Here is a 19,252-nt window from a genome sequence, read left to right on the forward strand (position 1 = left end):
ACTCACAAAATTCTTAATAAATCTCCAACTTTCGCTTATTTCCCCAGTCCGCACTGATAAAATGTCTTCAGTAGTTTCTTATGTATCATTTGAAAGCATAAATTCACAAAAAATTTGTTCACCCTCAATCTGAAAAATTGACCCATGCCGGCATCACAGATTTTTTTGGATTTTTGACCAAAAACACAAACTCACAAAATTCTTAATAAACCTCAAACTTTCGCTTATATACCCAGTCCGCACTGATATAATGTCTTCAGTTGTATCTTCTGTATCATTTGAAAGCATAAATTCACAGAATTTTTTTTCACCCCAAATCTGAAAAACCGACCCATGCCGGCATCACAGATTTTTGGGGATTTTTGACCAAAAACACAAACTCACAAAATTCTTAATAAATCTCCAACTTTCGCTTTTATACCCAGTCCGCACTGATAAAATGTCTTCAAAAAAATCTGTGATGCCGGCATGGGTCGATTTTTCAGATTTTGGGTGAAATTTTTTTGATTTTGTGGCTTTAAATGATACAGAAGATACTACTGAAGACATTTTACCATTGCGGACTGGGTATATAGCAAAAGTTTGAGATTTATAAAGAACTTTGTTAGTTTGTGTTTTTGGCCAAAAATCCAAAAAAATCTGTGATGCCGGCATGGGTCGATTTTTCAGATTTGGGGTGAAAACAATTTCGGTGATTTTCTGCTTTCATATGATACAGAAGATACTACTGAAGACATTTTATCAGTGCGGACTGGGTATATAAGCGAAAGTTGGAGATTTATTAAGAATTTGGTGAGTTTGTGTTTTTGGCAAAAAATCCAAAAAAATCTGTGATGCCGGCATGGGTTGATTTTTCAGATTTGGGGTGAAAACAATTTCGGTGATTTTCTGCTTTCATATGATACAGAAGATGATACTGAAGACATTTTACCAGTGCGGACAGGGTATATAAGCGAAAGTTGGAGATTTATTAAGAATTTGGTGAGTTTGTGTTTTTGGCAAAAAATCCAAAAAAATCTGTGATGCCGGCATGGGTCGATTTTTCAGATTTAGGGTGAAAAAGATTTTGGTGATTTTCTGCTTTCAAATGATACAGAGGATACTACCGAAGACATTATATCAGTGCGGACTGGATATATAAGCGAAAGTTTGAGATTTTTAAAGAATTTTGTGAGTTTGTGTTTTTGGCCAAAAATCCCCAAAAAATCTGTGATGCCGGCATGGGTCGATTTTTCAGATTTTGGGTGAAATTTTTTTGATTTTGTGGCTTTAAATGATACAGAAGATACTACTGAAGACATTTTACCATTGCGGACTGGGTATATAGCAAAAGTTTGAGATTTATAAAGAATTTTGTTAGTTTGTGTTTTTGGCCAAAAATCCAAAAAAATCTGTGATGCCGGCATGGGTCGATTTTTCAGATTTTTCACCCCAAATCTGAAAAATCGACCCATGCCGGCATCACAGATTTTTTTGAAGTTTTGGCCAAAAACACAAACTCACAAAATTCTTAATAAATCTCAAACTTTTGCTTATATACCCAGTCCGCTCTGGTAAAATGTCTTCAGTAGTATCTTCTGTATCATTTGAAAGCATAAATTCACAGAATTTTTTTTCACCCCAAATCTGAAAAATCGACCCATGCCGGCATCACAGATTTATTTGGATTTTTGACCAAAAACACAAACTCACAAAATTCTTAATAAATCTCAAACATTCGCTAATATACCCAGTCCGCAATGGTAAAATGTCTTCAGTAGTATCTTCTGTATCATTTAAAGCCATAAAATCACAAAAAAATTTCACCCCAATGTTGAAAATTCGACCCATGCCGGCATCACAGATTTTTTTGGAGTTTTGGCCAAAAACACAAACTCACAAAATTCTTAATAAATCTCAAACTTTCGCTTATATACCCAGTCCGCACTGGTAAAATGTCTTCAGTAGTATCTTCTGTATCATTTAAAGCCATAAAATCACAAAAAAAAGTTCACCCCAATGTTGAAAATTCGACCCATGCCGGCATCACAGATTTTTTTGGAGTTTTGGCCAAAAACACAAACTCACAAAATTCTTAATAAATCTCAAACTTTTGCTTATATACCCAGTCCGCAATGGTAAAATGTCTTCAGTAGTATCTTCTGTATCATTTAAAGCCACAAAATCACAAAAAAGAAATTCACCCCAAATCTGAAAAATCGACCCATGCCGGCATCATAGATTTTTTTGGAGTTTTGGCCAAAAACACAAACTCACAAAATTCTTAATAAATCTCAAACTTTCGCTTATATACCCAGTCCGCACTGGTAAAATGTCTTCAGTAGTATCTTCTGTATCATTTGAAAGCATAAATTCACAGAATTTTTTTTCACCCCAAATCTGAAAAATCGACCCATGCCGGCATCACAGATTATTTTGGATTTTTGACCAAAAACACAAAGTCACAAAATTCTTAATAAATCTCAAACTTTCGCTTATATACCCAGTCCGCTCTGGTAAAATGTCTTCAGTAGTATCTTCTGTATCAATTGCGTCATAAAATCACAAAAAATTTGTTCACCCTAAATCTGAAAAATTGACCCATGCCGGCATCACAGATTTTTTTGGATTTTTGACCAAAAACACAAACTCACAAAATTCTTTAAAACCTCAAACTTTCGCTTATATACCCAGTCCGCACTGATATAATGTCTTCAGTTGTATCTTCTGTATCATTTGAAAGCATAAATTCACAGAAATTTTTTTTCACCCCAAATCTGAAAAACCGACCCATGCCGGCATCACAGATTTTTTGGGATTTTTGACCAAAAACACAAACTCACAAAATTCTTAATAAATCTCCAACTTTTGCTTATATATCCAGTCCGCACTGATAAAATGTCTTCAGTAGTATCTTCTGTATCATTTAACGCCATAAAATAACAACAAATTTGTTCACCCTAAATCAGAAAAATTGACCCATGCCGGCATCACAGATTTTTTGGGATTTTTAACCAAAAACACAAACTCACAAAATTCTTTAAAAAACTCAAACTTTCGCTTATATATCCAGTCCGCACTGATAAAATGTCTTCAGTAGTATCTTCCTGTATCATATAAAGCCATAAAATCACAAAAAATTTGTTCACCCCCAAATCTGAAAAATCGACCCATGCCGGCATCACAGATTTTTTGGAATTTTTGGCCAAAAACACAAACTCACAAAATTCTTAATAAATCTCAAACTTTTGCTAATATACCCAGTCCGCACCGATAAAATGTCTTCAGTAGTATCTTCTGTATCATTGGAAAACATAAATTCACAGAATTTTTGTTCCACCCCAAATCTGAAAAATCGACCCATGCCGGCATCACAGATTTTTTTGGATTTTTGACCAAAAACACAAACTCACAAAATTCTTAATAAATTTCCAACTTTCGCTTATATACCCAGTCCGCACTGATAAAATTTCTTCAGTAGTATCTTCTGTATCATTTGAAAGCAGAAAATCACCGAAATTCTTTTCACCCTAAATCTGAAAAAATCGACCCCTGCCGGCATTACAGATTTTTGGGGGGATTTTTGACCCAAAACACAAACTCACAAAATTCTTTAAAAATCTCAAACTTTCGCTTATATATCCAGTCCGCACTGATAAAATGTCTTCGGTAGTATCCTCTGTATCATTTGAAAGCAGAAAATCACCAAAATCTTTTCCACCCTAAATCTGAAAAATCGACCCATGCCGGCATCACAGATTTTTTTGGATTTTTTGCCAAAAACACAAACTCACCAAATTCTTAATAAATCTCCAACTTTCGCTTATATACCCAGTCCGCACTGATAAAATGTCTTCAGTAGTATCTTCTGTATCATATGAAAGCAGAAAATCACCGAAATTGTTTTCACCCCAAATCTGAAAAATCAACCCATGCCGGCATCACAGATTTTTTTGGAGATCTGGCCAAAAACACAAACTAACAAAATTCTTTATAAATCTCAAACTTTCGCTTATATATCCAGTCCGCACTGATAAAATGTCTTCAGTAGTATCCTCTGTAATATTTGAAAGCAGAAAATCACCAAAATCTTTTTCACCCTAAATCTGAAAAATCGACCCATGCCGGCATCACAGTTTTTTTTGGATTTTTTGCCAAAAACACAAACTCACCAAATTCTTAATAAATCTCCAACTTTCGCTTATATACCCAGTCCGCACTGATAAAATGTCTTCAGTAGTATCTTCTGTATCATATGAAAGCAGAAAATCACCGAAATTGTTTTCACCCCAAATCTGAAAAATCAACCCATGCCGGCATCACAGATTTTTTTGGATTTTTGGCCAAAAACACAAACTAACAAAATTCTTTATAAATCTCAAACTTTCGCTTATATACCCAGTCCACACTGATAAAATGTCTTCAGTAGTATCTTCTGTATCAATAAACGTCATAAAATCACAAAAAATTTGTTCACCCTAAATCTGAAAAATTGACCCATGCCGGCATCACAGATTTTTTTGGATTTTTGACCAAAAACACAAACTCACAAAATTCTTAATAAACCTCAAACTTTCGCTTATATACCCAGTCCGCACTGATATAATGTCTTCAGTTGTATCTTCTGTATCATTTGAAAGCATAAATTCACAGAATTTTTTTTCACCCCAAATCTGAAAAACCGACCCATGCCGACATCACAGATTTTTGGGGATTTTTGACCAAAAACACAAACTCACAAAATTCTTAATAAATCTCCAACTTTCGCTTATATACCCAGTCCGCACTGATAAAATGTCTTCAGTAGTATCTTCCTGCATCATATAAAGCCATAAAATCATAAAAAATTTGTTCACCCCAAATCTGAAAAATCGACCCATGCCGGCATCACAGTTTTTTTTGGATTTTTGGCCAAAAACACAAACTCACAAAATTCTTAATAAATCTCAAACTTTTGCTAATATACCCAGTCCGCACTGATAAAATGTCTTCAGTAGTATCTTCTGTATCATTGGAAAACATAAATTCACAGAATTTTTGTTCCACCCCAAATCTGAAAAATCGACCCATGCCGGCATCACAGATTATTTTGGATTTTTGACCAAAAACACAAACTCACAAAATTATTAATAAATCTCCAACTTTCGCTTATATACCCAGTCCGCACTGATAACATTTCTTCAGTAGTATCTTCTGTATCATTTGAAAGCAGAAAATCACCGAAATTCTTTTCACCCCAAATCTGAAAAATCGACCCATGCCGGCATCACAGATTTTTTTGGAGTTTTGGCCAAAAACACAAACTCACAAAATTCTTAATAAATCTCAAACTTTCGCTTATATACCCAGTCCGCACTGGTAAAATGTCTTCAGTAGTATCTTCTGTATCATTTGAAAGCATAAATTAACAGAATTTTTTTTTACCCAAAATCTGAAAAATCGACCCATGCCGGCATCACAGATTTTTTTGGATTTTTGACCAAAAACACAAACTCACAAAATTCTTAATAAATCTCAAACTTTCGCTTATATACCCAGTCCGCACTGGTAAAATATCTTCAGTAGTATCTTCTGTATCATTTGAAAGCATAAATTAACAGAATTTTTTTTTACCCCAAATCTGAAAAATCGACCCATGCCGGCATCACAGATTTTTTTTGGAGTTTTGGCCAAAAACACAAACTCACAAAATTCTTAATAAATCTCAAACTTTCGCTTATATACCCAGTCCGCACTGGTAAAATGTCTTCAGTAGTATCTTCTGTATCATTTGAAAGCATAAATTCACAGAATTTTTTTTCACCCCAAATCTGAAAAATCGACCCATGCCGGCATCACAGATTATTTTGGATTTTTGACCAAAAACACAAACTCACAAAATTCTTAATAAATCTCAAACATTCGCTTATATACCCAGTCCGCAATGGTAAAATGTCTTCAGTAGTATCTTCTGTATCATTTAAAGCCACAAAATCACAAAAAAAAAATTCACCCCAAATCTGAAAAATCGACCCATGCCGGCATCATAGATTTTTTGGGAGTTTTGGCCAAAAACACAAACTCACAAAATTCTTAATAAATCTCAAACTTTCGCTTATATACCCAGTCCGCACTGGTAAAATGTCTTCAGTAGTATCTTCTGTATCATTTAAAGCCATAAAATCACAAAAAAAAATTTCACCCCAATGTTGAAAATTCGACCCATGCCGGCATCACAGATTTTTTTGGATTTTTGGCCAAAAACACAAAGTCACAAAATTCTTAATAAATCTCAAACTTTCGCTTATATACCCAGTCCGCTCTGGTAAAATGTCTTCAGTAGTATCTTCTGTATCATTTAAAAGCAGAAAATCACTGAATTTTTTTTCACACTTAATCTGAAAAATCGACCCATGCCGGCATCACAGATCTTTTTGGATTTTTGACCAAAAACACAAACTCACAAAATTCTTAATAAATCTCCAACTTTCGCTTATTTCCCCAGTCCGCACTGATAAAATGTCTTCAGTAGTTTCTTATGTATCATTTGAAAGCATAAATTCACAAAAAATTTGTTCACCCTCAATCTGAAAAATTGACCCATGCCGGCATCACAGATTTTTTTGGATTTTTGACCAAAAACACAAACTCACAAAATTCTTAATAAACCTCAAACTTTCGCTTATATACCCAGTCCGCACTGATATAATGTCTTCAGTTGTATCTTCTGTATCATTTGAAAGCATAAATTCACAGAATTTTTTTTCACCCCAAATCTGAAAAACCGACCCATGCCGGCATCACAGATTTTTGGGGATTTTTGACCAAAAACACAAACTCACAAAATTCTTAATAAATCTCCAACTTTCGCTTTTATACCCAGTCCGCACTGATAAAATGTCTTCAAAAAAATCTGTGATGCCGGCATGGGTCGATTTTTCAGATTTTGGGTGAAATTTTTTTGATTTTGTGGCTTTAAATGATACAGAAGATACTACTGAAGACATTTTACCATTGCGGACTGGGTATATAGCAAAAGTTTGAGATTTATAAAGAACTTTGTTAGTTTGTGTTTTTGGCCAAAAATCCAAAAAAATCTGTGATGCCGGCATGGGTCGATTTTTCAGATTTGGGGTGAAAACAATTTCGGTGATTTTCTGCTTTCATATGATACAGAAGATACTACTGAAGACATTTTATCAGTGCGGACTGGGTATATAAGCGAAAGTTGGAGATTTATTAAGAATTTGGTGAGTTTGTGTTTTTGGCAAAAAATCCAAAAAAATCTGTGATGCCGGCATGGGTTGATTTTTCAGATTTGGGGTGAAAACAATTTCGGTGATTTTCTGCTTTCATATGATACAGAAGATGATACTGAAGACATTTTACCAGTGCGGACAGGGTATATAAGCGAAAGTTGGAGATTTATTAAGAATTTGGTGAGTTTGTGTTTTTGGCAAAAAATCCAAAAAAATCTGTGATGCCGGCATGGGTCGATTTTTCAGATTTAGGGTGAAAAAGATTTTGGTGATTTTCTGCTTTCAAATGATACAGAGGATACTACCGAAGACATTATATCAGTGCGGACTGGATATATAAGCGAAAGTTTGAGATTTTTAAAGAATTTTGTGAGTTTGTGTTTTTGGCCAAAAATCCCCAAAAAATCTGTGATGCCGGCATGGGTCGATTTTTCAGATTTTGGGTGAAATTTTTTTGATTTTGTGGCTTTAAATGATACAGAAGATACTACTGAAGACATTTTACCATTGCGGACTGGGTATATAGCAAAAGTTTGAGATTTATAAAGAATTTTGTTAGTTTGTGTTTTTGGCCAAAAATCCAAAAAAATCTGTGATGCCGGCATGGGTCGATTTTTCAGATTTTTCACCCCAAATCTGAAAAATCGACCCATGCCGGCATCACAGATTTTTTTGAAGTTTTGGCCAAAAACACAAACTCACAAAATTCTTAATAAATCTCAAACTTTTGCTTATATACCCAGTCCGCTCTGGTAAAATGTCTTCAGTAGTATCTTCTGTATCATTTGAAAGCATAAATTCACAGAATTTTTTTTCACCCCAAATCTGAAAAATCGACCCATGCCGGCATCACAGATTTATTTGGATTTTTGACCAAAAACACAAACTCACAAAATTCTTAATAAATCTCAAACATTCGCTAATATACCCAGTCCGCAATGGTAAAATGTCTTCAGTAGTATCTTCTGTATCATTTAAAGCCATAAAATCACAAAAAAATTTCACCCCAATGTTGAAAATTCGACCCATGCCGGCATCACAGATTTTTTTGGAGTTTTGGCCAAAAACACAAACTCACAAAATTCTTAATAAATCTCAAACTTTCGCTTATATACCCAGTCCGCACTGGTAAAATGTCTTCAGTAGTATCTTCTGTATCATTTAAAGCCATAAAATCACAAAAAAAAGTTCACCCCAATGTTGAAAATTCGACCCATGCCGGCATCACAGATTTTTTTGGAGTTTTGGCCAAAAACACAAACTCACAAAATTCTTAATAAATCTCAAACTTTTGCTTATATACCCAGTCCGCAATGGTAAAATGTCTTCAGTAGTATCTTCTGTATCATTTAAAGCCACAAAATCACAAAAAAGAAATTCACCCCAAATCTGAAAAATCGACCCATGCCGGCATCATAGATTTTTTTGGAGTTTTGGCCAAAAACACAAACTCACAAAATTCTTAATAAATCTCAAACTTTCGCTTATATACCCAGTCCGCACTGGTAAAATGTCTTCAGTAGTATCTTCTGTATCATTTGAAAGCATAAATTCACAGAATTTTTTTTCACCCCAAATCTGAAAAATCGACCCATGCCGGCATCACAGATTATTTTGGATTTTTGACCAAAAACACAAAGTCACAAAATTCTTAATAAATCTCAAACTTTCGCTTATATACCCAGTCCGCTCTGGTAAAATGTCTTCAGTAGTATCTTCTGTATCAATTGCGTCATAAAATCACAAAAAATTTGTTCACCCTAAATCTGAAAAATTGACCCATGCCGGCATCACAGATTTTTTTGGATTTTTGACCAAAAACACAAACTCACAAAATTCTTTAAAACCTCAAACTTTCGCTTATATACCCAGTCCGCACTGATATAATGTCTTCAGTTGTATCTTCTGTATCATTTGAAAGCATAAATTCACAGAAATTTTTTTTCACCCCAAATCTGAAAAACCGACCCATGCCGGCATCACAGATTTTTTGGGATTTTTGACCAAAAACACAAACTCACAAAATTCTTAATAAATCTCCAACTTTTGCTTATATATCCAGTCCGCACTGATAAAATGTCTTCAGTAGTATCTTCTGTATCATTTAACGCCATAAAATAACAACAAATTTGTTCACCCTAAATCAGAAAAATTGACCCATGCCGGCATCACAGATTTTTTGGGATTTTTAACCAAAAACACAAACTCACAAAATTCTTTAAAAAACTCAAACTTTCGCTTATATATCCAGTCCGCACTGATAAAATGTCTTCAGTAGTATCTTCCTGTATCATATAAAGCCATAAAATCACAAAAAATTTGTTCACCCCCAAATCTGAAAAATCGACCCATGCCGGCATCACAGATTTTTTGGAATTTTTGGCCAAAAACACAAACTCACAAAATTCTTAATAAATCTCAAACTTTTGCTAATATACCCAGTCCGCACCGATAAAATGTCTTCAGTAGTATCTTCTGTATCATTGGAAAACATAAATTCACAGAATTTTTGTTCCACCCCAAATCTGAAAAATCGACCCATGCCGGCATCACAGATTTTTTTGGATTTTTGACCAAAAACACAAACTCACAAAATTCTTAATAAATTTCCAACTTTCGCTTATATACCCAGTCCGCACTGATAAAATTTCTTCAGTAGTATCTTCTGTATCATTTGAAAGCAGAAAATCACCGAAATTCTTTTCACCCTAAATCTGAAAAAATCGACCCCTGCCGGCATTACAGATTTTTGGGGGGATTTTTGACCCAAAACACAAACTCACAAAATTCTTTAAAAATCTCAAACTTTCGCTTATATATCCAGTCCGCACTGATAAAATGTCTTCGGTAGTATCCTCTGTATCATTTGAAAGCAGAAAATCACCAAAATCTTTTCCACCCTAAATCTGAAAAATCGACCCATGCCGGCATCACAGATTTTTTTGGATTTTTTGCCAAAAACACAAACTCACCAAATTCTTAATAAATCTCCAACTTTCGCTTATATACCCAGTCCGCACTGATAAAATGTCTTCAGTAGTATCTTCTGTATCATATGAAAGCAGAAAATCACCGAAATTGTTTTCACCCCAAATCTGAAAAATCAACCCATGCCGGCATCACAGATTTTTTTGGAGATCTGGCCAAAAACACAAACTAACAAAATTCTTTATAAATCTCAAACTTTCGCTTATATATCCAGTCCGCACTGATAAAATGTCTTCAGTAGTATCCTCTGTAATATTTGAAAGCAGAAAATCACCAAAATCTTTTTCACCCTAAATCTGAAAAATCGACCCATGCCGGCATCACAGTTTTTTTTGGATTTTTTGCCAAAAACACAAACTCACCAAATTCTTAATAAATCTCCAACTTTCGCTTATATACCCAGTCCGCACTGATAAAATGTCTTCAGTAGTATCTTCTGTATCATATGAAAGCAGAAAATCACCGAAATTGTTTTCACCCCAAATCTGAAAAATCAACCCATGCCGGCATCACAGATTTTTTTGGATTTTTGGCCAAAAACACAAACTAACAAAATTCTTTATAAATCTCAAACTTTCGCTTATATACCCAGTCCACACTGATAAAATGTCTTCAGTAGTATCTTCTGTATCAATAAACGTCATAAAATCACAAAAAATTTGTTCACCCTAAATCTGAAAAATTGACCCATGCCGGCATCACAGATTTTTTTGGATTTTTGACCAAAAACACAAACTCACAAAATTCTTAATAAACCTCAAACTTTCGCTTATATACCCAGTCCGCACTGATATAATGTCTTCAGTTGTATCTTCTGTATCATTTGAAAGCATAAATTCACAGAATTTTTTTTCACCCCAAATCTGAAAAACCGACCCATGCCGACATCACAGATTTTTGGGGATTTTTGACCAAAAACACAAACTCACAAAATTCTTAATAAATCTCCAACTTTCGCTTATATACCCAGTCCGCACTGATAAAATGTCTTCAGTAGTATCTTCCTGCATCATATAAAGCCATAAAATCATAAAAAATTTGTTCACCCCAAATCTGAAAAATCGACCCATGCCGGCATCACAGTTTTTTTTGGATTTTTGGCCAAAAACACAAACTCACAAAATTCTTAATAAATCTCAAACTTTTGCTAATATACCCAGTCCGCACTGATAAAATGTCTTCAGTAGTATCTTCTGTATCATTGGAAAACATAAATTCACAGAATTTTTGTTCCACCCCAAATCTGAAAAATCGACCCATGCCGGCATCACAGATTATTTTGGATTTTTGACCAAAAACACAAACTCACAAAATTATTAATAAATCTCCAACTTTCGCTTATATACCCAGTCCGCACTGATAACATTTCTTCAGTAGTATCTTCTGTATCATTTGAAAGCAGAAAATCACCGAAATTCTTTTCACCCTAAATCTGAAAAAATCGACCCCTGCCGGCATTACAGATTTTTTGGGGGATTTTTGACCAAAAACACAAACTCACAAAATTCTTTAAAAATCTCAAACTTTCGCTTATATATCCAGTCCGCACTGATAAAATGTCTTCAGTAGTATCCTCTGTATCATTTAAAAGCAGAAAATCACCAAAATCTTTTTCACCCTAAATCTGAAAAATCGACCCATGCCGGCATCACAGATTTTTTTGGATTTTTTGCCAAAAACACAAACTCACCAAATTCTTAATAAATCTCCAACTTTCGCTTATATACCCAGTCCGCACTGATAAAATGTCTTCAGTAGTATCTTCTGTATCATATGAAAGCAGAAAATCACCGAAATTGTTTTCACCCCAAATCTGAAAAATCAACCCATGCCGGCATCACAGATTGTTTTGGATTTTTGGCCAAAAACACAAACTCACAAAATTCTTTATAAATCTCCAACTTTCGCTTATATACCCAGTCCAAACTGGTAAAATGTCTTCAGTAGTATCTTCTGTATCATTTACACCATAAAATAACAACAAATTTGTTCATTCTAAATCTGAAAAATCGACCCATGCCGGCATCACAGATTTTTTGGATTTTTGACCAAAAACACAAACTCACAAAATTCTTTAGAAATCTCAAACTTTCGCTTATATATCCAGTCCGCACTGATAAAATGTCTTCAGTAGTATCTTCCTGTATCATATAAAGCCATAAAATCACAAAAAATTTGTTCACCCCAAATCTGAAAAATCGACCCATGCCGGCATCACAGATGTTTTTGGATTTTTGGCCAAAAACACAAACTCACAAAATTCTTAATAAATCTCAAACTTTTGCAAATATACCCAGTCCGCACTGATAATATGTCTTCAGTAGTATCTTCTGTATTATGGAAAGCATAAATTCACAGAATTTTTGTTCCACCCCAAGTCTGAAAAACCGACCCATGCCGGCATCACAGACTTTTTTAGATTTTTGACCAAAAACACAAACTCACAAAATTCTTAATAAATCTCAAACTTTTGCTAATATACCCAGACCGCACTGATAAAATGTCTTCAGTAGTATCTTCTGTATCATTTAAAGCCATAAAATCACAAAAAAGTTGTTCACCCAAAATCTGAAAAATCGACCCATGCCGGCATCACAGATTTTTTGGATTTTTGACCAAAAACACAAACTCACAAAATTAATTATGCTAAAATTATAAGCTAACTGGCAAGGTGACCATAGAAAAAGACATAAAAAAGCTAAAAAGCGGTATTAAAAAGATAGGTTTTTATATTACATTTAAAAGAGATGAGTTTCTGTTCGCTACGTATGTGAAGCGGTAGCGCATTCCAAAGCTTAGGGGCTGCCACAGAAAAAGCCCTATCACCAAATGTAGTCAACATTTTACCAAAAGGATACTCCAAGAAAATACCATTATTCCCTGACCTAAGTTTATAAGAAGATACTTTCCGGATGGAAACAAGATCCTGTATGTACTTTGGAGAAAGACCATGAAGAGCTTTAAATGTCAACAACAGGATTTTAAAATGAATCCTGTGCAAAGCAACCAATGTAAATGATGAAGTATAGGTGTGATGTGATCAAATCGATGTGTTTTCAAAACAATTCTGGCAGCTGCATTTTGAACCCTTTGTAGTTTACTTATCTGTGACTTTGGCAGACCATACAAAAGGCTATTACAATAATCAAGACGACTGGTCACAAATGCATGAATGAGTTTTAAAAGAGAGTCTTGTGTAAGGAACTGACTAATGCGTTTGATGTTGTAAAGATGAAAAAAGGCTGCAGAGCAAGATTTATTGATGTGGGTGCATTGTAAGTTCAGAATCGAACCAAGACCCCAAGTTACGAACACATATTGTAGGAAAAACAGTAGCTTCACCTATCCTTATATTGGAAATATTAATTTTCTTCAATTGCTGCTTTGATCCGATGATCAAAAATTCACTTTTAGCATCATTAATTAAAAGCCGGCCATGTATCATCCATTGCCTGATGTCCCTAGTGCAATCTTTGATTATAGTCACAGCATCTTGACAAGATTTGTCGTCGTCGGGTCTAAAAGATAGATACAGCTGAGTGTCATTGGCATAGCAATGGACATCAGGCAAATGATGCTCAACGATGTAAAACATATTAGAGGCATAGACAATAAATAAAAATGGTCCTAAGCAGGATCCCTGGGGAACACCACAGTTGATGTTAAACTTCTCTTATAAGGTACCTTGAATGGATACACGTTGACTTCTATCTGACAAATAGGACAAAAACCAATCAAGGGCCTTGCCAGTGACTCCACATTTAGACTGAAGACGTTTCAGCAAAATTACATGATCAACAGTATCGAACGCTGCACTAAGGTCTAAAAGGACAAGCAGAATAACATGTTGGGAATACATCCTCATCAGTAAATCATTTTTAACCTTAATAAGAGCCGTTTCTGTACTATGATGCTTCCGGTAAGACGATTGGAGAACCGGAAACATGGAGTGTTTTGACATGTGACTATAAAATTGGTCAAAAACAGCCCTCTCAGTTACTTTAGAAATAAATTGCAAGTTATAGATAAGGCAAGAAGTCATGGATGGTCCAGTGGATTGCTCAAAAATCATCATGTTTTAGCCGGAAAAATTTCCGTTAGTGCAATTATGTGCTGGGTATTACATCTCAAACATATGGAGAGGCCATATGGCAGTTTTGAAGGTACATGTAGTACAAAAGGAGTACAGCGCCCCAGTTACTGGGTCTACATAATGCTTGTATTGCCTTTTAGTTGAGTTAAATTAAAAAACATCTTCCAAAAAAGCAATTTTCTGCTCGATACTCACTGGCTTTTTTTTTGCCGAATCGCACGTTTTTGGGCTTCTCAATATACTCAACACCCTACTCGCTTGTCGAACTGCCAAGCCACGACCGAGTTGGACTAAACCTTTCTGTAGAAGGGGTGTTACACAGCAGTGCGTGTGCGCATTATGCATGAACGTTAGCGGCCAGTGCGCCCACGCTACTGTGTAAACACCCCTATTACAAAATGGTTCAGTCCAACTCGGTCATGGCCATGCTCTGAATCTTGTTGATGTGTGAAAAAACAAGGTAAAGTTTTGTCTTTTTCCAAAAGGATTTTGAAAGAAGAGAGTTTATTGACCTACAGGAGTAATTTGAAGCTTAGACCGTGTCTATGGTCAAAGAAACATTAGTTTCAAAAATCTCTTTTTTTTTGTGCGGCCAGAATAGGAAATGTCAATATCGCACTACCTCTAACAACGCTATATAGAGTAGTACTTTTTAAAATTAGTTGTAAAACCAGTCTTGATGAAATCAGCAAATGTTAACTACTGTGTTTAAATATTTATACTTAAAGTGAGCAATGACATTGTATATAATATACATGTAGCTCCACCTGTGTAGCCAACTCGTCTCCTTTGCCACATGTAGGGAACCATATATCATGCAGCTTTGCTGACCCCATTTGACATACCGCACTTTCTACAAAATTCTACCGGCATTTCACTTTTTCTTTAAGCGGGCCATATTGTGATTGCCAGGCCTGGATAAACACAGAGGCATTGTCCTCTGTTGCCCCCAGTATTGGCCTTGGTACCTCCTTCATAAGGTTTACATTAAGATTTTCCAGTGCAACTGCCCTAAGTTGCAGAATGCAAATGGCCTTGGCCTCTCTGAGATGGAATTCCAGGCCTGGGTTGCAAAATCATTATTGTAAAATAATTAATTTTTTTATGTATTCTTCTTCCTTATAGGATCACCTCTCCAGAGAGTATTCCAGTCCAGCCAAAACATTCATCACTTCGCACCAATAACATCCGCCCATCAACACTTGAGACCCAAAGCCAGAACACCTTGTACTACATTGCCAAACAGCAGCTCAATCTTGGTGTGCAGTGGTTTGAGTCTTGACTTTAGTCACAGCTGCTTCCACAGCAGTGGCCATCCCAGAAACAGCACCTCCACCAAAACGGAGAAGAGAGACGGTGAAGAGGACGAGCAAAGAACATCACCGAGCAATGAGGAAAAAGCGAGTGATGAAACTGAGAGACCAAAGAGTCAGATTGTTGAGGAGGAGGACGATGACGAGCCGATCGTTGCTTTGTACGATGAGACAGGGAAACCGTTGAGTAATTGGGTACGGATGAAGATGATGATGAAGGCATATGGGTATGTGATCATACCTGTACATTGGCTTATCGCTCCTGTCTGGTTTGGGGCGTTCTACTACACGATTAAGATGTAAGTATTATTGACAATTGGTGCTTTATCTATGGGTGCCTCAAAGCAACAATTTCTATGGTTTTTGATCCTCTAAGAGCCTCCCCAAGTAAACCTCGAGAAGCCTCCCAAAGAAGCCTCCCAAAGAAACCTCCCAAAGAAGCCTCCCAAGGAAGCCTCTCCAAGGAGCTTCCCAAAGAAGCTTCACGAAGAAGCCTCCCAAAGAAGCTTCTCTTAGAAGCCTCCTCAAGGAGCCTCCCCAAGGAGCCTCCCCGAGAAGCCTTCCAAGGAAGCCTCCCAAAGAAGCCTCACAAGGAAGCCTCACAAGGAAGCCTCACAAGGAAGCCTCACAAGGAAGCCTCCCCAAGGAGCTTCCCAAAGAAGCTTCCCGAAGAAGCCTCCCAAAGAAGTCTTTCAAAGGAAGCCTCTCTTAGAAGCCTCCCAAGGAGCCTCCCAAAAAAGCCTCCTCAATTAACCTCCCCAAGTAGCCTCCCCAATTAACCATCAAGTAACCCCCTAGAAACCTCGCCAAGTAACCACTAAGAAGCCTCCCCAGTAACCCTAAAGAAGCCTCCACAATTAGCCTCCCCAAGTAACCCAAATAAACCTCCCCAATTAACCTTCCAATAAAGGAGCCTCCCCAAAGAAGCCTCCTGGGGTTACTCCCTCACCTCAAAGTCGTTAAACAGCCACCCTCACCTTTTCCATTTCACCTTTTCCTTTCCTTCCTCCAGGGGTGTAGACATTGGTCCCTTCCTCTTAAAGATCGGGGTCAGTGAACACCATGTTGAGACACTCAACAACTCCAAGGCAAGCAATGCCCTGTTGGCATATGCTCTTTACAAGATCTTCACGCCTCTGCGATACACCGTCACCGTGGGCTCAACGGAGATGACTATACGTTACCTGAGACGGAAAGGGTACATCAAACACGCCCCTCGCAAGGAGAAGACGTATCGAGAGTCACTCAAGGAAACGGTTCAAGAAGTCAAAGAGAAAATTAGAAAAGACGAGACGTAAGCATTTTTTTTTTATTATACAAATTTGCACCAAAATCAGGATTGTAAACAAAAAGGGTTGTTTATCAATGGGTTTTTTTTCTTCATGCAACTTGTTCTTATTAAATGAACTTTAAATCTTGACGTCATTAACTTATAATACATTTGTACCATTCATTCCAGCTGTTTTTTAAGTTTGTACAAAATTATGTCGTCATTTTACACAGTTAACCAGTTGTCAGTTACATGGCTTTTGACTGCAACCCCCGAAGAAATATTTTAACAAAATAGGGATACCGCCAACATAAGACTCGATAGATGAGTCGGTAAAGAGTACCGTCACACTAATCCAAAGTTCGTTGGTTCAAGTCTCACTGAAGTAATTTTTCTTCTTTGTTCAACCCCAAATCATTTTTGAAAATAATTGATAGGAATTGATAGCAGCTACAGTACACTCTTAGCTTCTACATTTTAAATGAAGTCATCTAAAGAGCTTCCAACTCTTCTGGATTCTGCAGAAATGAAAACTAATCAATCTTTCGATGTTTTGATGAAAAACATTGACAATCTGGGTTTTCTGTGTATAATTCTAAATGTCCGGCTGTTGTAAGAAATCTACCTGATTGCAAGGTGTAAATGTTGGCAGCTCTGCGTAATAATTGGTTTTATATAACACCCAAGCAGATCCTTGCCATTTGATTGGAGGATTGTCCGTCACCTGGAAGCAAATAAAAGTACTATTGCAAGCTACGTCACTCACTGTGCATTTTTCGTTTCATCCACAAAGTACTTTTGCAAGCTGAGTAAAAACATCACTGCGCGTGTCTAGTCTTTGGTAACGTACCAGTGTTACAAGACACATACTACACAAAAGAAACGGGTGTACTTTCACAAAAATTGTAGGCCTACACTTTGTTTGTTTTGAAAGTTATATCCTCCAATCAAAATAACGATCTACTTGAATGTTATATAAAACAAATAATGAATGTTTTTCATTTGTGCAATGGTGCAAATATTTTCATTCGTTGAAAGCTGGAGTGTTCCATTCAACTGGGCTCTGCCTCGTTGAATAGAACATTCAATCTTACAACTCATGAACATATTCGCACCATTGCACTCATAAACATTCATTACTTGTATAATATGTATGCATGTGTATCACATGTGAAGTTTCCATGCTTACATACAGTTACTTGTAGCTAGTGCTGTTAGTTTATTTTAGTACACGTACATGTACATAATGCAGATGAAGCGATCAGACATGATATTATTTATATTTTAATTAAATTTGAATCCTTAACCACAGTGTGATATTATTAGTTATCAGCCAAGATCAAAATGATTCTTAGAAAATGTAGTGCATCTGCTTTCCATATCTAAAGAGGCTGAAGAGCACCGTATTTGTCCATGTTCCACGTGTGATATTAAGTAAAACTAAAATACTACAATGTGTGGACTGACAACATCGCGATAGACTTGATATTGTGGCATGTGGTTTTGCATGTAGGATAACATAATATCACACTATTGTTACTATGGATTGACCAATCAGAACCAAGGATTCAAGTTATATCCAGGAGTGCGTTTTGGCGACCCCAACCAAAAATTGTTTCGGTTGTTGGCCGTTGGTTCTGCTGTTCAGACTGAACGATAACCGAGTTGTGAGCTCGGTTACTGTTTTGGTTATGACGTCAGAAACAGTTTTTGGTTAGGTTCGCCAAAACGCACTCCAGGGGCCAAATTTCATAGAGCTGCTTATTGGCTGATTTTTTGCTTGGGTGTTATGTACAATTTTCATTTCGTAGTGCTGCTAACAGCCGTAGGCACACAATAAGGCATGCTAACCTTCCGGTGCTTACTCAAATTGTTTACAAATTATAATGACAAGACAATGCAAATTCATTCTGAACACGCAAGCTGGCCGCCTAATTTTCTTGCTAATCTGTGAAACACACTTATGCTTAGACTAATTTTTCTGCAGTAGTTAGCACGAAATTTGCCAATCGGTTAGCAGCTCTATGAAATTGGAAACTGTTAGTAAGGCTGATGTATTGAACAACCTGTAATCATATTCACTTAGCAATTTCTTCTGTAAGCAACAAGCACATCTTGAAAGCGATTGACAAACATTTTAACTAAAAAATTTATTCAGAAAATATGAATCTTTAATACTTATAGTCAATGTATTATACACATGAATTAATTATTAAATTTGCATTATAATGTCTATGATAACCAGTTTTACAATGTTGTTTGTTTTCTTGTTGTGCTGACTAGATATCTGGATATCAAGCCTTGCAATTTATGTTTAACTGTGGGCGAAAATTAGATAAAATCACATAGGGTTAGCCTTGCAATTTATGTT

General features: G+C 36.1%; 1 protein-coding gene across 1 annotated transcript in view; it reads left to right on the forward strand.

Moving 5' to 3' along the window:
• LOC139934547 (uncharacterized) overlaps positions 1-19,122 on the forward strand; it is a 42,815-nt gene extending 23,693 nt beyond the window's left edge. Inside the window, exons 2-3 of the mRNA XM_071928804.1 lie at positions 15,424-15,910; positions 16,624-19,122. Of these exons, the coding sequence (XP_071784905.1) occupies positions 15,424-15,910; positions 16,624-16,909 (773 nt within the window). The 3' untranslated portion in view covers positions 16,910-19,122. The remainder of the gene's footprint in view (positions 1-15,423; positions 15,911-16,623) is intronic.
• The last annotated feature ends 130 nt before the right edge of the window (positions 19,123-19,252 follow it).

This window comes from Asterias amurensis, chromosome 3, assembly GCF_032118995.1.
Source record: "Asterias amurensis chromosome 3, ASM3211899v1".
NCBI classification, from domain to species: Eukaryota; Metazoa; Echinodermata; class Asteroidea; order Forcipulatida; family Asteriidae; genus Asterias; species Asterias amurensis.